This window comes from Tubulanus polymorphus, chromosome 7 (genome assembly GCF_964204645.1).
Source record: "Tubulanus polymorphus chromosome 7, tnTubPoly1.2, whole genome shotgun sequence".
Taxonomy (NCBI): Eukaryota; Metazoa; Nemertea; class Palaeonemertea; order Tubulaniformes; family Tubulanidae; genus Tubulanus; species Tubulanus polymorphus.
In genome coordinates, this window is record NC_134031.1 from 17,311,971 (window position 1) to 17,329,186 (window position 17,216).

The window sequence follows — 17,216 nt, forward strand, 5'->3', positions numbered from 1 at the left end:
GATTTTCCCTAATCTCTAAATTCCAAGATCCACACTAGATAATAACTGAACGACTGGTTTATTAGCGGGGACATCATGAGATTTCCAGCGGTTATTGTTGTAGCCGACAGAGTTGAACCATTCTATTTCGTTTCAAAAATGCGTAAGAATAAATCGACTTCAGTCGTTTTCATCTTCTTTTTTTTTCAATTCACTTCAATCTCCATCTAAAATCTTCCATTGACAATAAAGAGGACAAAAACACGAACTAATACTGCGGTCACCAATTCATCATTCAGATTTTCCCAGGCTTGTTGACCATTGACCTGCGTCCGCAGAGTGGTCATTATACGCATTCAGTTCTCTCAACCTCTCCTATGACTGATTGTGTTTTGTTGTAAACAGAACAGTAGTAGAACGACGTGGCATTGATACCGACGGAATTTTTATGAATCACGTTTTCGGCCGCATCATCAACTGAACGACGTCGTCTCCAGCATCATCCATCACCGTCCGCGCATCGCAACCGCAGCCTGACGCCGCGGGCACGTCGTCGTGCGGCCTTGTTCACCTCAAACCTGGCATGGCGTCGAGCAACAAGCGATTGTATTCGCAACAGCATAAACTATAGGTCCGTTTGTACATATGTATAATGCCAGTAGCAAAACCAAACAAATTAAGCAATTTCGGAAAATTTATTCATAAACAGGATGACACTACACTAATATTGGAAAATTTATTCATTCTAACATAATTTGCTATTATTGAGCACAGAATTTCGAAATATTTGCGCATTTTATGGCTTAAAGACACACCGAAGTTTACACGTTACTCGACAAACATGTGACATACAACTAATTACAAATTTTAAGTTTAAGTTGCTATACGTAATGTATATAGCAGCAAAACCAAACAATTTTGACAATTTCTGGAAAATCAATTCATAAACAGGAAGACACTAACATAATTATTATGATTATCATCTTATTCCATATAAATACCAGTATGATATGTAAATTTCATCTCTTGCGCTATGCCTGAAGAGGGGATAATGTAACTCCCGAAAACGTTCGCTATAATCAATGTATATAACGAAACAGATTTTGTCAATGCAAACTTTTTTGTGGACAATAAAATTTCTAATCTTTCTAAATCATTGGAAAATGAGATTTTTACTGTTTTTGCTTCTATGGATTTTGACACTAACATAATTTGTAGAACTTATTCAGCCCCTCGTTTCGACTTAAAGTGAATTTTCAAATATTAGCTTATTTTCTTATCCTAGAGTTTGATTTTCAGATGCAACAATACAAACATACTTCTCGATTTTACAGCTGTTATGAACTGACCATTTGAAATTGACTGGCCATTAAACTGGCGATAATAAAGAGATACGCCGGATGTATGATTATTTGTGTTGCAGCTCGTATGGATGTAGATAATCGGTTAACTGGTGCGCGCGTTGATCAATCAACGATTTTACGACTGGTCGGCCATTCATACGAGCATTATCTCGTTATCCTCGCGGACCTCTGACTTTCAATGGCGAATCGATAACTAAACGGAAACATACATTTCCACATACTCGCGAGGTCGACTGTCTTTTCAGCGTTAGATTTAACAACCGTCTGTAACGAGAAGATGATTACTCGGAAAGTAATTGAAACTTTAAGGCAGGAATGACCGATCCGACGAACGATTCAATCAATCGCGAATAATCCCTTATTTATTAGTTTTTAATGATATCATCCGACCATTCGTGTTCGGTATTCGCGCCGTGGGAATTTCATAATTTAGAGGATTATCGAGATCATAAAACTGTCCCTAAAAGACGCATTCGCGCACCTGGTCGATGCCGGCCATTACTCGTGGATCAGTGACACACAATTCTTCTTTACGTAACTTAATAACTTTTATTCAGGTTTGAAATGGGGGTAATTTAACGCATGAAGGCTCCCAAACAGCGTTTCTTTTTTTCGCTTTAATTGAAATGTTCAATATATTCGTAGTATCATTGGAATGAATAATTGGCCTATATTGTATATTTATCATTTCAGTTGCTGTATTCGTTTTAAACATTTCAATTCGTGCGTGTTTATCGTATCTGTAGGTTTCCCATATAAATCGGTTTTTCACAAAGATTCTCGCCGAAGAAACGAAGAAAATAAAATTTTCGGTTCAAATTCAATATTGATTATTTGAATTAGCCTACATCTTATTTTTGACATGGTTCGCGAAGTCAATGGAAGATGAATGAAAAAGGTGAATCGAGAACGAAAGAAGACCTAGAAACAATGATTTATATGCGAAATCATATTGTGCCGACTTGCATTGCGATAGACGCAGCACACACATCGCTATATGATGCAGGTGCGTCGTAATTTCGGCGAATTCTATGGAACGCATCAATTCGCGACGTCTTCGTCTTTCAATGTGCGAGCATGGCGTGTATATCGACACGCCCAAGACATATGTAGCGAAACAATCGGATGTTTTTCGCACGGAAAGTACACATAGTTATATTATCCCCCGAAATGATCGTTAAACAATACGTCGGTTGCACCTGACTCCCGATGGAGATATCTCTCCCCGTCTCGAGAGATGCGTATATATTAAGTTGTATACGTGTGAGAAATATATTTCCGTTCGCGAATTCAATGACGACGTCACACAATTATTTTCCCGTGGACGGTTGCAAGAATAAAGAAACGTACATAACAAACAAATGATTATGGGTCGGGGTTTCGTCGGGGAAAAAAATCTAAATACATAGTGAGGTTTTCAGTCTGGCAAACTTGTATTAATTCCATAGAATTTGTATTTCTAGTCATGGAAAGATAGAAAAGCTGAAAGATAAAAATTCTATCGTTTTGATGCGATACAATACAACTTCCAGTCGAATTTCACACGGTCTCGTCTGCGATATATTGTGCAGACTGATGGAATTGCATTATAACCCGGCTCCGTAAGCGGAAATGAAATATCAGACGCGGCTACGAACTATAGATACTTCGAATTTTTATTAATGGCCCGATGATGACGATTTTTGAGATGGGCCTATCTATGGGAACCCGGGTTAGGGTCAACATTACAAGTGGCCCATTAACTCGTTATCGCAGGTCAAATTTACCCGCATCCAAAAGCGCGCATATATACATACATGGGAAAACAAACAACTTCGACGTACACATACGTATTTTTAAAAATTAGAATTCTTTTTTTTCACAAAAACCGCTACTCGAATTGTTTTGTGTTTTTGTTTGATGTGTAACCCAGACATGGATTCTTGACTTTATGAACTCAGACACAGTGTCACAATCCTAATATATATATATATATATATATGTATATATATACACATATAAATCAACGAACATCGTACAGTATCGACATACCCTCGTGGACATTATTGAAGTAGTTAATATCAAGTACGAAATACATCGAAATATATTCAAATATTTTTCAAAAATTAACATTCAAAGATTCTCAGTAGTGAATACTTGCAAAACGTGCCCGCCACTGAAATGTAACCGAAACTCAACGATTTCTATTTGCATAATAGATTCTTACTATCGAAGCAAAAATGCGCGCTAGTGATTTACAAGTTACCACTGGTAACAATATACGTGTATAGAATGTGAAATGATTCAACACATAGAATCGTATTGTAGAAACTGAAAATTATCCCTATTTGACTGATAATTCTAATCGAGGAACACTATATCCTACAATGAGAAATCGTTTGAAGGACTGCATATACAGCCTTTTCAGCGATCTCGACGTACAATGGGGATTTTTTCTGTAACCCATATTCGAAAACCGGGGAGTGCCGAAATAGGAAATGTCGTAATAAATTCAGGACACAACAACCGACATCAATGACAGCCATCTCTCCTTTTCGACGTCATCGACATGTGCGCGGAGATGCGATGTCGCCCGAGTGCCTGCGCCGAATTGAAAATAGTGACAGGAAGTAGTATCCGGAATCTCGCGCAAATACGTGACTTCCATAACAATATTTATAACTATGTGTACATATCATCAGGTTTATATTGAAAATTAGGAAACCGCAAATAGACCTCACTCCGCGTTCCTGTCGTCGGACATATTCGACAAGTATTAGCGAAACGGTCTAATGATAACCATTGTCCTCATTATTATATTATCTCCAAGATATTAAACACTTTACACAAGATGTTTCCTGTTTATACGTTAATGAGCGATTGCTGAACTTTATTATGGGCGCCGCGGTGAAATACGTGATTTACCGGCAAACTGACCGCTGAGTCGATTTCAATAGCCCATCGAGACGGATGTTAGCTCTTCAAATTGAATGCTTGCCGAGAATATTGACAGCGCTTTGTTTAAAATTCATTTCAGAACGCATCTTGTTAGTATTTATTTGGGGAATCATGTCGCTCAAATCTTTCAATTAGATTCAACCGCATGATTTTATGTATATGAGACATTTTCATATGTACGGAGGGGAACATTATTATTTAATTGTCGGTTGGCTGCGCGCGACACCGTTTGATACGAGATGTTTGAAAAGACGCACCAAAGTGTAACCAAGAAAAGAATAATACCATTTACAACACCTGACGAAAAACGTCCTGCCAAGCTTTTAAACGAATTCATCTCCAATTTCATTTTCGAATGAATCCTCCATATTTTTCGATAGTTTTCACGAAGGGCAAATTTCGCGAAAGCAAAATCGCATACATTTTCGTTATACACGCGCTTTGATTGCGACCAAAACCGCAAAGAAAGAGAAGATGTCGACTGCGCCCTGCTAGTGTTTGGATATAGAATCAATTTCCCTTTTTGATATACTCACTTCTATTTAGTTCGATTTTGCGGTACACTTGCGGTTAGTGATATATTTGCCTTATCGAATTCGACGATTGTAAAAGGTCCGTTACACAACGGTCGCGTTACCCATCCCGTATTTGCTGCCACCATCAATTCCTTAGCCTATTATTGTTCCCGATTGTAGGCGTTTTCTTTTCATCTCAACATATTTTCATTTCCTATATGTTTTTTTGTCTGTGTTGACATAAAGTATTTTAGCCCCGCCGTTTATATTATATACGCTGATTCACCATGGGGTTTTCTGCGCGTCTGCGCTTTATCCGTAATTGTGTGTAACGTATGAAATAGAAATTCCCGTTTTTTGTTTATCCTTTTTTTTCATAAAAAGATATGAGGTCATGGTTCATCTCGAGAGAAAATCTTCCCATGCCCTCGAGTAAACGGACAATAGAAAGTTAGCCAAGCAAATAATTGTTTTACCATGTTTTAAAGAAGTCAAAATTCGAGCCAACGTCTGAGTATGCGGGATCGGGAGGAAATGGGTTTTTTAGTAGATGCTAAACGTCCAATCCCGTCCGCATAATCTTTGCAAACGTCTTGCGTAGGATGGAGCGCTTACGCATTGATTTCATTCGAGTTTACGAGCAGCTTTTTACAAAACGAATGGTTTAAAAAGTTCGGCGCATGAATCATGCCGATGTTATGGAATTTGAAAAAAAATCTTCGGAGCATATCTCAGAACTACTCGAAATTACGAGGCGCAAATTATCTATTGCGTATATTGCTCGATCAACGGAGGCTATAATATGAAAATCGTGTAATTTACCGCAGAAATCCTTGTAGAAATGATGACTGATAAATGAAGAAATATGTATGTAACTCGCCAGGGAGGGCCAATGGAAAATTAAAAGTAAAGAAAAACTGGTTATAAAAAACGTTTAATTTGGCGTAGCAAAGAAATCCTTGTAGAAATAATGACTGATAAATGAAGAATCCTGTATAACTATAGGAAGGGTCAATGGAAAATAAAAAGTAAAGAAAAATACCAAAAGTTTTTTTTCAAGAAGGGGTTTGCGTACTACGTTAACCCCAACGATGAATAAAGAATCGAGTCATTTTTTAAACGACGATTTAAAATAGAATTCGGTACTGAATTAAGATTATGGGGGTTACGTAATGCCACTCGTGAGAGCTGCATGCCCCTCCCGCCGAGAGGTGCATTGACATCCGGAGCGAGTGGAATTTGCGGTCACATCGCTATAGGCACGATGTCAATCGTGAGACGAAAAGATAGACACGTTTTACTGCGGTAGGATTGTCCTTGGAGATGACGGCGGTTTAAGTGTCCCCTATGTCCCCTATAAGACGGTATTGTCCACAGGACCCGCTCGATGGCTTCATGAATGGCATCGAGCTGCACCTGACTACCAAGGGTGAAATCATAGGCACTTTTGACAGCGTATAAATTAATAGGATTGTTAGCATATTGAACGGACAATTCTAGCTCGGGAATTCAAATAAAGCGACGAAGCTGAGTGCGTTATTTACAATACATCTTAGGTTAGCGACGCCAAAGGCAACGGGTCCATCCATCCGAAAAGGTGTATAGAAAATCCGACCCGTAGAAATGCATGTTTACTGGTACATGATGCGAAATGATACGCAGAACATCCCCCGCGGATTTCTATGGATGTCTAACTGAACGGATTCATCTAGATTTCAATACATAATCCGCCCTTTGAAATAACGGTTTTGACAATTGAAGAAATATATCTGCTATATGAATCTCACAGCTCCCCGAGGACAGATCATACCCAATTATCATGAAAATTAACTCAATCACCGGTTAGATTTTTGAATACGAGCTACATTAGAAATAACAATAGAGATTGAACTCTTTTTAGTGTCAAGGCGCTAATATATCGCGAAGAATCTTTTTCTTCGTCGGTTCTTCGTCAGTTCTCACGCTTCTGAAATGTAAATAGAAAGCCGTAATAAATGATAGTCTATAGCGACGACACTGGTCAACGGATCTTTTCTACGAAAATGAAAATATGACAAATAGAAAACACCCGGCGGCGAGACAATCAGTGTTTTGCAGTCTTTAGCGGGCGTTTATTTGCGCTTTTTTTGTGTGCAAACCTCGGCTCAGAAATTCCAGCCCACGCAAGAGTGATGGGTGATCTGAACCCAGAACACCCCACGCTTAGGTATTTAGCGATTTTCACGGAAGTTTCAATTGTACGTTAAAAAACGATAATTCGGGCCGTGAGTGATCTTCAGGCTTGCGAAACAAACAAATCGGAGAATTCGTATTGTTGAAAAAGTCGGGCGAAATAGTTTTGTTCATTTTTTCGCCTCCCCGTGCTGGGAGTGTCAACATTTGTGAATACGGATTCGGGTTTCCCACGGCGGCAAAACCAACAAAAATACTGAATTCCAGGAAACTATAACCCGCAGAATAGTTTGCCCATCAAAGTATCATCAGCCAGAAAGTCGGTCAAGTTTTTTGGGCAATTCGGTCTATGTTATTATCAATATACCGTTGGTCCCAAAACGATGTTTAACATCAATATTTTATGGATTTCCGTCATCCCGCGGCTCATAGCGTAGAATTAGGTAAAATTACCAAAGCTCATATAATATTAAAACGCCGTCGGGGATTTTTTCACGAAGCCATCGCTAATAAGGATATCTCTATCCAGCGGCCACTTTCCTGTTGGAACACAATAGATACAAGTCCTACGGGGGTGATAGCCGTTTCCTACATCCGCCCTACAGGCAAAACAATCAATAGTCGAGTAATTCCGCGTGTAATTAGTCGGCTAAATCGAAGCCGTTGACCATTAGAAAATGTTCAACAACCGATTAACGAAAAGAATGCTTGTAATTTGAGGTAATTGCGTTGCGTTGTTATCAATTCAAACACAAGTTCTTGTCGCGTACACTTGTCCATTTGAGCGATTGTTTTGTGATTACGTTTGGTTTTTGATGTTGAACACAAAGTGCGCAATCTAACGCTTCGGGCCTTAATTAAGCGTCTATATACGCGATGCTTAAAAACCTACCATGAACCTATATTGTTACGACGGAATAGCCGCCGGCCAATTTTTCGAAAATTTTCGAAGATCACTTTTCTAGATAGTGAAAATTCAACTGCTTTTAGTTGTTTTCAGGTCCAAGAAATTGTTTCCAGGAACGTTGCAAAAAAGACTAGTTGCTTTCAGCACCCGCTGAAAATATCTGTTAGGTCTTGGCAATAAATTTTGGCCAAAGTCAGATTTAGTCTCGTTACTTTAAATCTCTCACTTAATGTAATCAGTAAAACGTAGCTCTTTGCTCATTTACTCAATGAAGCTTCTATACTGAGGTAGCGAAAGCTCGTATTGAATAAACTAGTGAACCTATTAAGTACTATCTGTCTCTACGTCCTACCGATTGATACCAGAGAATCCTAGAATATAATGCGATTGCGTCATCATCAGAGACTTTACTCACGAAATTTTTTATTTACCCGGACTCAATTTCTTAAGGCAATAGTTTTTTTTTTTTGCAAAATGGTCGTTTTGAAATCAACTAGTTGTTATTGTGATGTGCTGAATACAACATTAAATTCCTTTATCAATCGGAGATTTTGTGGCCAGAATCAGCCACCGTCTGTTGGCGAATCGGGTGAAAGTGGTGTCTGAAATATCACAGTCGTTTCTTTCACGTGCAGCGTCGTTGAATCCCGGAGTGACGAGCATGTATCAATATATGTTTATACTTTATTACCTGTAGCAAGCAGACGATTTGACGAAATTTTGGCATTTAAATATTCTTTTTCGAAGAAATTTTAACATATTTTTCAAACTTATGGTTGACTTGAATGATAGTAGATTTTGTTATGGATAGACATACTACTGTGCTGCCACCTGTTTTCGAAATTGCAAATACATGCAATTTAGTTATAAATCAGATTTTTCTAACGAATTATATTTCGAGACAACAAATACGTATTTAAGACATGGGCCGCTACTGTGCTGGATCCAGGTGTGTTTTTCGTGAATTCATTTATTACTTGTGAAATGTTCGATTTCATTCTTCTTCACCGGAAATGTATTCAGCATTTAGAAAAAAATGTTTTTTTCTACTGCAACGAATTCACTGTTACCGACTATTTCTGTCATTATGTGGCTCTGCGTCATTCAATTGATGAATCCAAATTACATCATATTCGCGTGTTGTTTTGCGCTTTAATGCGAAAGTCGTTTTCGAAAATGAATGCATTAAACGCGAGATAATTCGTAGATGAATGACGCCATCAAAACCAATCACTACTTCTACGTACATTCCCATAGCAACTATGAAATAACAAGAAACATGGCGTTTAATCGACGATGCTGATGTAAAGATATCGAGTAACCATTATCCTACTGTAGGATAATGGTAGTCGGAATTGCTATTGTCGGAATGACTATTTACAACACAAACAGATTGGTTCAGCCAATATCGAGTCTTGGGACCTGACGGGTAGATCTGCCAGTACACATAGTCATCAGCGAATATGAATCGCTAAGTATGGGGTGAATCAGCCTGCTTTACTTGTGGGCGATTTGAAAATAGGTCGACGATTTCAAATCGTCGGAATTGTCGACAAGTCAAGTAATACCGAAATAACCCGACAATTAGTAAACTACTGGGGTTGTAGTTGCTCAAAAGTTGGTTAAAGGTAACCGGAGGATAAATACTACAATTACAATGAACTTTTAGATGTCACTATGTAAACTATCCAATGGTTAACTCTAACCATTTTTTGAGCAACTGCAGCCCCTGGTCGACAATTGGACGATGGGTTCCATCGCTCAATATCTCTGAGACCTATTCTGGAGTTGCACCGAGTGAACTGGTATTTCTCCGTTAGATATTCCCAATAAATGTTAGCGATTTTTAGCTCGTTAACAACGATCACGTGAGCCATAAAGCGTTTATATCGATAGGCCTTAGAGATATGATCTGAAATTATCGCCATTATTTCACTTTTGGAAATCGGAAATGGCGTTCAATACGACTTACAAACTACGACTTAGAGATAGATTTTTAAGGCATTTTGAATGGGTAAAAAACAGGATTCTAAAATTCATATGAACCAGGCGATTAGTGACGACGAGTATGATTGTAATAGGCTTATCTGCTTATAACGCGCAATAAAGCTATCATGAACATTCAATGCATTTATTTTACTGAAGACAATTCAACCAGTCTCAACATTCAGGTATAACATAGAAACAGCAAAAGGGACGGATAGCGTAATATAACAATATATTCCGATGGTGTCTGCCACGATACACTTTTTCAAAAATAAGGCAGAGAAATGGGCACGCTTTGAAACTTAGATTAATATCATATACATATGTATAAAGAAATGTATATTTTGTTTATTTTCTAAGTGAGTAGAGTTTCTCGGAGCCGGACGCGTATAATTTATTATCAGCAGATATTTCTCGTTTAGCAGCAGGAACGATAGGAGCAAGTCCGCGGCGTCCCATGCCGGATCTAGGACGGCCGGCAGAGGGCGGTCTCGGTGATTGGGAGCAGCCCATGTGTAAATTCTCGACGGATTTCGAAAGTTCGATGCCTCCGCCGTAGACGGGTAGTTTCTGTGATGGATCAGTTGACGCGCGTTTATGGACGTTCGGCAAAACTCGATTCGAACCAGAAATCACTGGTAGATTCTCCATTGATCGACTGCCTTTGATTTCCGGCAGTTGTACCGCCAAGAGCCTGCTACCTTTAGAAGCAGCCACCGAAGGCGAACCCTTAACCGGCAGCGTATCCTCGAAGAGCACTTGGTTTTCATCCTTTTCCTCGTTTCCACTGAAGCTTTTATTCAGATCTTGCTCGGCTTGTTTTAATTCACTACGCATTTTTCGCTTCGTCAAAAACGACGGCGATGCAGCCCTGGCGATTCCGGACGCGTTAGAATGACCACTTCGATTTTTCCCGGTTAGAACAGTCTGTTTGTACTGCTTAGCCGCACTCAGACGCGTTTGTTTAGCCTGTTCGTAGGCTATATCCGGGGGATTATCGACCTGGTCGAACTCGGCGGCTTCGAATGCGTCGACGTCGACATTAACCGTATCGGAATCGACAGAACCAGTCGACAGCCGATCGATGACGTCATCTGTTACGTCATTTTCCGCCATTTCCACACGCTACTAACAGCAAACGTATATTCCGATAGTCTAGATGAAACCAAGTGTTAGTAATCCAAGTCAGCTATACTTGACGACAAGAACGAATACTTTTTACTGCGAACAATATGTATAAAAACTATAAAACACTTGGAGTATCTAAAGTGTACAGAATCTCGTGTGACAGCTCCTTCAGGTAATAGTTCGCTGTACGAATCGGAGAGCTATTTCCCGGCGAAATCCTGCTCTACTAAATTATTGACAACATTTATTGGACGACGTTTACCACTCAATCAACGACGCTGGGATGCCATTAGAGCTGCGCTATACGCACGTGTTAGTGTATCCTGAGCTAACTGCAAATAATCGTAAATGGCGAGTTCGAGTCGACACGAAAATGACAAACCATTAAAAGCTTTTTAATTCGTGACATGTAACACGGTATACTGTAGCGAACTATTGTCTAAAACGAACTGAAACCTACACGTACCGCCAAATATATCGGAATCAAAGTCTTACCATTCGAGAAATCTCACGACTTACAGCAGCGTCGTTATCCTACGTCAACTGCAGCTATACCGTCTGCGATCTGAAAAAATTTGCTCGAAATAGAATGACAACGCTAACTCGCAAACATTTCAAAGCACTGAAGTTTAGATTATACACGAATCGAACACTGATAAGCCGTAATCGATACGCTTAAAAACTATCGGCGTTAATCGATACGTTTCGAAACTTTCAATCGTTCATAAATAATTCGTCGTTATCACAACAGTTCACCGCAAATCGAATATATCGCGGTCCAATAATGCAAAGAGCTAAATTGATACGGGCCAATAAACTAAAGACATCCCTCATACTCCGGCGGTTACCACTACATCGTTCTGACACGCTCAATTCGTCAAGAACATCAGTTATGTACTGGTAGTATTCATCATGGAAGTTCCCCCGGAGAGTTGCGGAATCGATATTCTCGTTTCACTATGGAGACACGGTCGGTTCACAGCGATAAACCACATTATATCGGATATCATTTATTTCTGCCCCGAATCCTGAATAAATGATAATACATACTACACCGATCGGCAGACGACAGACACGATGGGAAATTGTAGAGGGAGCAACGGGCGACTTATAGGGGTCTAATCAATTTGATCGGATACATTACTGATTGCACAGCGATTATGCAAGTGACTGTCATGTAGTTGAATTCTGTTTAGGTAAAAGAAGTTAGATTTTTTTCGTTTATGAAGAGTAAAACACTAAAAACATTAGACATTTTTTTAATAACGAAAAGCCATTTATTGATGATAGTTTCTCTGATGATTGGTTTATTACGACATTTTATTGAAATGATTGCGCGCCTATACATACATACATACACAAAATACATAAATATATATATATATATATAGGTCTATAGATTAAATAACATATATCACAGCAATGCTAACAAAACATAATTCATAGTTCGACGAACAGGAACATCGACACGACACCCAGGGTAACATATCTGGCCACGGAACGACGTCGCGGTGCCCACAGAAATTTCGTTCAATTTACCGATCAATACAAATGAGAAAGAATTCGCCCATCTCGTCTGTATAGTATGCAAAAATTCGTAATTTCTGTATACATTTATGCGTTAGATATTGTGTCAAATTATACACCCCAATCCGGGTGTATGGTAAAATGTCGAGAAATAATTTTCTGTGGATTGGTATAATGGGAGCTTGTGTTCTGTACATTCGCAGTTTTGTATTTGGGTAGGTGGTGCCATGTAGTATACATATCCCTGTTCTTTTTATCGTTTGGTGACACCAACTGAATGTTGCGGAACACTCTAGCGCCACCTTGCGGCTTCTCACGTTTCGATTTTGGTTGACTGACGCCGTTCGGTTTTCCGCTGAAAAGTCCAACATATTCTAGGATTATTAATCAGCGTTAAAGTCGAAAAAACTACCACAGAAACACCACTTTTTGCACGGATGAAATATTTCAAAATTCGGAATTTCGGTGTTTTTGAAAACTGGAGAAATTCTTACTTTTCGAGGGCTTCCAGAACCTCTTGAAGTCTTTGTTTCTTCACTTCCGTATCAATGCCCAAGAACTGAACTCCGCCAAGGGATGTGAAAAATTTCAAAGCGACATCCCGATCTAGAGAGGATAATCAGAATGGTTGAAATATCGCGTCAAAATATATGATTAAACATACGATTTAGCGGAATTCGTTATTTTACCTTCTTCGCTGGCATCTTCAAGCCACTTGCTGACGGTTTGTTTAGCATCCGGTAAGACTGTCTTACCGAGAGCTTGATCGTAATTTTCTCCACGAGCCGCTGCCAACAGCGCCTTCTCGATTACTCTTCTTTCGCAGCTAGAAGCATTCTTCAGCATGTTTTCCGCTGTTTGCCACATGGCGGGATTAATTACACGACGAATCACCTGAAAACCGACACAAAAATTACATTTTCAATTTTGTCACAGTTTGAAAATAAGAAAAGAAGAAATCATATTCTATACCTCTTTCTTCTTGTCGTCGAGTAATGAATCTTTCCTCGGAGAAGTCGGTTTCAATTTCGTGCTTTCTCGACTGGCATTCTTCCGCGGTGAAGTGGGTTTGATGGGACTGCTTGGCTTGACCGGCGACTGAGGTTTCTCAGGCGAGGCGGGCTTCGAGTTATGTATATCGGGCACTGTCAAAAATAGGTTTATTCTGAACAAAATGTTTTCTATATTCTACGGTGGAAGCGCAAGAGTTTTTGTGCATATACTTACGTTGGCTTTTCTGGCTCATCGCCGTGCTTGGTTTAACTGCGATTTCTTTTTCTAATTGAATGTAATAAAATGATTTTAAAAGAATAAAACGAACAATCTATTTTAGTGAATAGTTAAATGTCTAAATATATATAGATAGACAAGATAGGTAGATAGATAATTTTATTTTCAACAACAAAAAATATTTGTATTGACAAAAGCAGTTTCAATGGTTAGTGCACGGTATCGATGTAAGTGTTGTAAGTAACACATTAAGGGGATTTAATAGCAGCAGCAGCTGCTGCACCAGCAGGGGCCAGTTTCACAATACCTTTCGGCGGTTCGGGAATCGGTTCCTGGTCATCTACGAGTCTGGACGGAACCTTCCAGTTCATAAACATCTGTAAAAGAGGAAGTTTAAAATGTTCAATGTTTTGACGTTGAGCTTCCTATAACTCTTTATCTTCAATACGTGTGAAATAGCGTTCGGATAATTCGTCGACGAACACTTTTCCAATTTAATTCGCATTGGTTTTTCCAGCCCATAAACGATTTTAGCTAATGAGGCAATGAGATGGTATAAACTCTAGTCTGGTCGTCCTGGTGACGAGAGAAGTAATTCAATATTGCATAAGCGGTTATACAGACATCAGACAGACCATACTCGATGGATATCAATATTTGAATCTACAAAAATATCCAAGGTAGATTTATGATTGAACTGGCTGACGCATAGATTCAAATTAACGCATTTCTCTCATTTCTTTTTTACAGGTATTAATCAAACGATTTCGAAGTCAGTCCGGATGCACATTTCACTTCTATGCGCTCACGGCATGAATAATAAATCTTTCGCTAAAAATCAACATGGCGTGCGTAGATGCAATAAATTATCATATCAGTTTTTAAATCATTAATGATCTCAGGCGCTAATAGTCGTTTGTCCCGCGATCTAACAGCGAAAATATCGAGTACACGAAATACTTACAATACGTATATATGTCACACATGAATCACTGCTTATGAAATATACATATATCTACATTCGATTCTGACTTCTTACCTTCGGTCTAGGACTTGAAGCATACATCTTTGAGCAGATATCTGGTATCTATTTTGATTTTTGACCGCGACAGTGCGCACATATATGTTTGATATAGTTAGTATAGCGGCCTCTAATGTATATAATGTTATGAACCTGTTACTGGGGGCATTATGAATTGAAGCGAGACCTGTACGGTTTAACGCCGCACAGTGGAACCTGTTACTCGCTTAGAATTTACTTAAGCGCATATCAGTGATTAAATCAAAGCTTTCGGACTGATTTTCTGCAATTAATTGTTTGTATATTGCCTAACATTACAGTGTATTACAATCTTTTGCTACAATACAAATCCTCGTTCCTTGAAATCGGTTTTATTTTCGCAAAGCTTAGTTCGAGCGAAGAATTTTCTTGACGAAACTTGCTGTTGATAAAGTATAGCTGTATTCAATTTCATTCAGAAAAATCTGATTAATTCATTTGGACGTAGAATTGAAAACTATAATCGCCCTGCCTTGTGTATAGCACCGTAGACAGTACGTGATTAGCTGGAAATTTTTTCCTGGCAGTTTTGAGCGCGTACAAAAACTGGGTTCGAAAACGCATAAAATGATTAATGATATGAATCATTAATCACAGATTTTACAACTGAAATGATGAATGAGTCTACCAAAACATAACTGCGGTCTTTTAACGAGAAATATTAAAAGTCTACCTTTAGATTTCGACCTATGTTTTCCAGACGCGTATAGTGTGAATAAATCTTTATACTACCAGAGCATCGGCACGTTTTCGATACCAAAAATATTTCTTTTTTTTTGTTTTTATTAGTTTCTCAGCAACGGACCGAATAGTATCAAATCTACCTATAAAAATTACACTTTCTTGTTATACTTTCTTGTTTCCCAATTCCCTGACGATTCCCCGAAAAGAAAAAAACTATCTACCAAGGCGGTTCACATTGCAGCATTTACGGCATTCGAATTACCTTTTATCATAGCACTGCATGTTATCTATTGAACGTCATTGTGCGTCTTGTTTCAACAACTACAATAAACCTTTGATTGCGATATTAAGATTTTTGAAACGATTTTTTACGATCATAGATTTTGCGCAAATCGGTATTTCCAGTCCGGGTTGTCTGAGTATATTTATATCGTAACTTTGTTCGACCTGCAAATCGGTTTATTTGTCTATGACTCTAGTGGTTATTCAGAATATAACGGAATAAAAATACGTTATTTGAATATTTTGGGGGTGATTCAAGTGTATGTACGGAATGACGCGTTATTATCTTTCTGTTATGTAGAAAAATTGAAAAAAATGATTTATCAAAGTACAAACTATTTTTCGTAAAAGAATTTTCTGTTAGAAATGGAGTAAGAAAATAACAATGAAAAGTATCGACGACATCAAAAAATATGTGAGAATGGAAAATGAAATACGTGGGAAAGGAATTGAGTTGAAATAACTCACCGCGTAATTTTGTTGTGATTGGAAATATAGTGATTAGAAACAGGAAAGTTATTTGTTATTTGAATGTAACTCTGCGAAAATTGTATCTTGATTGCTTTTTATTTACGTATTTTATCATATCATCTCGGTCATAATCGGGCTTACCTTTGGACGAACTCTTGAAGCCATCGGGTCAGATAGCAAACGACGCATATGTTTAATTCGTTCTTGGGCCTCTTCCGCATCGGACCGACTTGTTTTGGCCACGATCGTCGGAACTCCTCGATACAAATCGGACCTATCCCAATACCGGCTGTTAAAATCCACCTCGTACAGACTCAGGTACTTTTTCGGTAGCCCGTTTCGGGCGTAGTAGTCGTCCCGACTTTTAGCGCTTCTCGGAATCAGACCCGTGCTGTCCATGTTGATAAGTCTCCATTCACGGGCGATCGTGTTCCCGGCGGCGTCTCCGAATTTCGGAAATTTTACCTGCTTCGGCGGCTTCATAGTTTTCGTCAAGTCTTTCGCTGTTATCACATCGGTCGTCATGATGACACTTCAATAAGAATCGCAGACGAGGTTTTAACTAATAGCTTCTAGTCTGATAGACCGCTTACTGAGCTGTCTGCTACTGATCAGCAAAACGGCTTTTATTTTATCAATGTTGCGTGAACGAATCAGAAATTCAGACGTACATATGTGTATTACGACGACGTGTTACTCACGGCCACAACTAGTCCTCATTAACGATTATTATACAGATTTAATCCTCTCTTGAAAGACGGGACGGGAGAAAATGATTTTTCGCGTTTAGTCTCTTAGGTTTGTTAGGAAAAAAATCAACACACTATAAATCGGTACGTATTTGTAGGTTTATTCGGACCTTTGAAAGTCTTCAAGCGTGATGGCTCCGGGTGACCGACCGTCATACATAGTCATTAATAAGATTAACCTTTCATGGCTTAATAAATAGTTATAATTAAGGCAAACAGAATACC

At 38.8% G+C, this 17,216-nt stretch overlaps 2 protein-coding genes across 2 annotated transcripts; both read right to left on the reverse strand.

The window, feature by feature from the left end:
- Positions 1-10,022: 10,022 nt before the first annotated feature.
- On the reverse strand, positions 10,023-11,573 carry LOC141908861 (uncharacterized). The gene is made up of 2 exons (XM_074799095.1): positions 11,455-11,573; positions 10,023-11,320 (listed from the first exon to the last, which is right to left on the reverse strand). Exon 2 carries the CDS (start codon positions 10,974-10,976, stop codon positions 10,209-10,211), a length of 768 nt encoding a protein of 255 aa, XP_074655196.1. The 5' UTR covers positions 10,977-11,320; positions 11,455-11,573; the 3' UTR covers positions 10,023-10,208.
- Positions 11,574-12,384: 811 nt separating this feature from the next.
- LOC141908675 (uncharacterized) lies at positions 12,385-16,815 on the reverse strand. Its single transcript, XM_074798814.1, has 7 exons — positions 16,384-16,815; positions 14,053-14,122; positions 13,743-13,793; positions 13,488-13,660; positions 13,205-13,409; positions 13,010-13,121; positions 12,385-12,870 (listed from the first exon to the last, which is right to left on the reverse strand). Exons 1-7 carry the CDS (start codon positions 16,765-16,767, stop codon positions 12,627-12,629), a joined length of 1,239 nt encoding a protein of 412 aa, XP_074654915.1. The 5' UTR covers positions 16,768-16,815; the 3' UTR covers positions 12,385-12,626.
- Between the last annotated feature and the right edge of the window lie 401 nt (positions 16,816-17,216).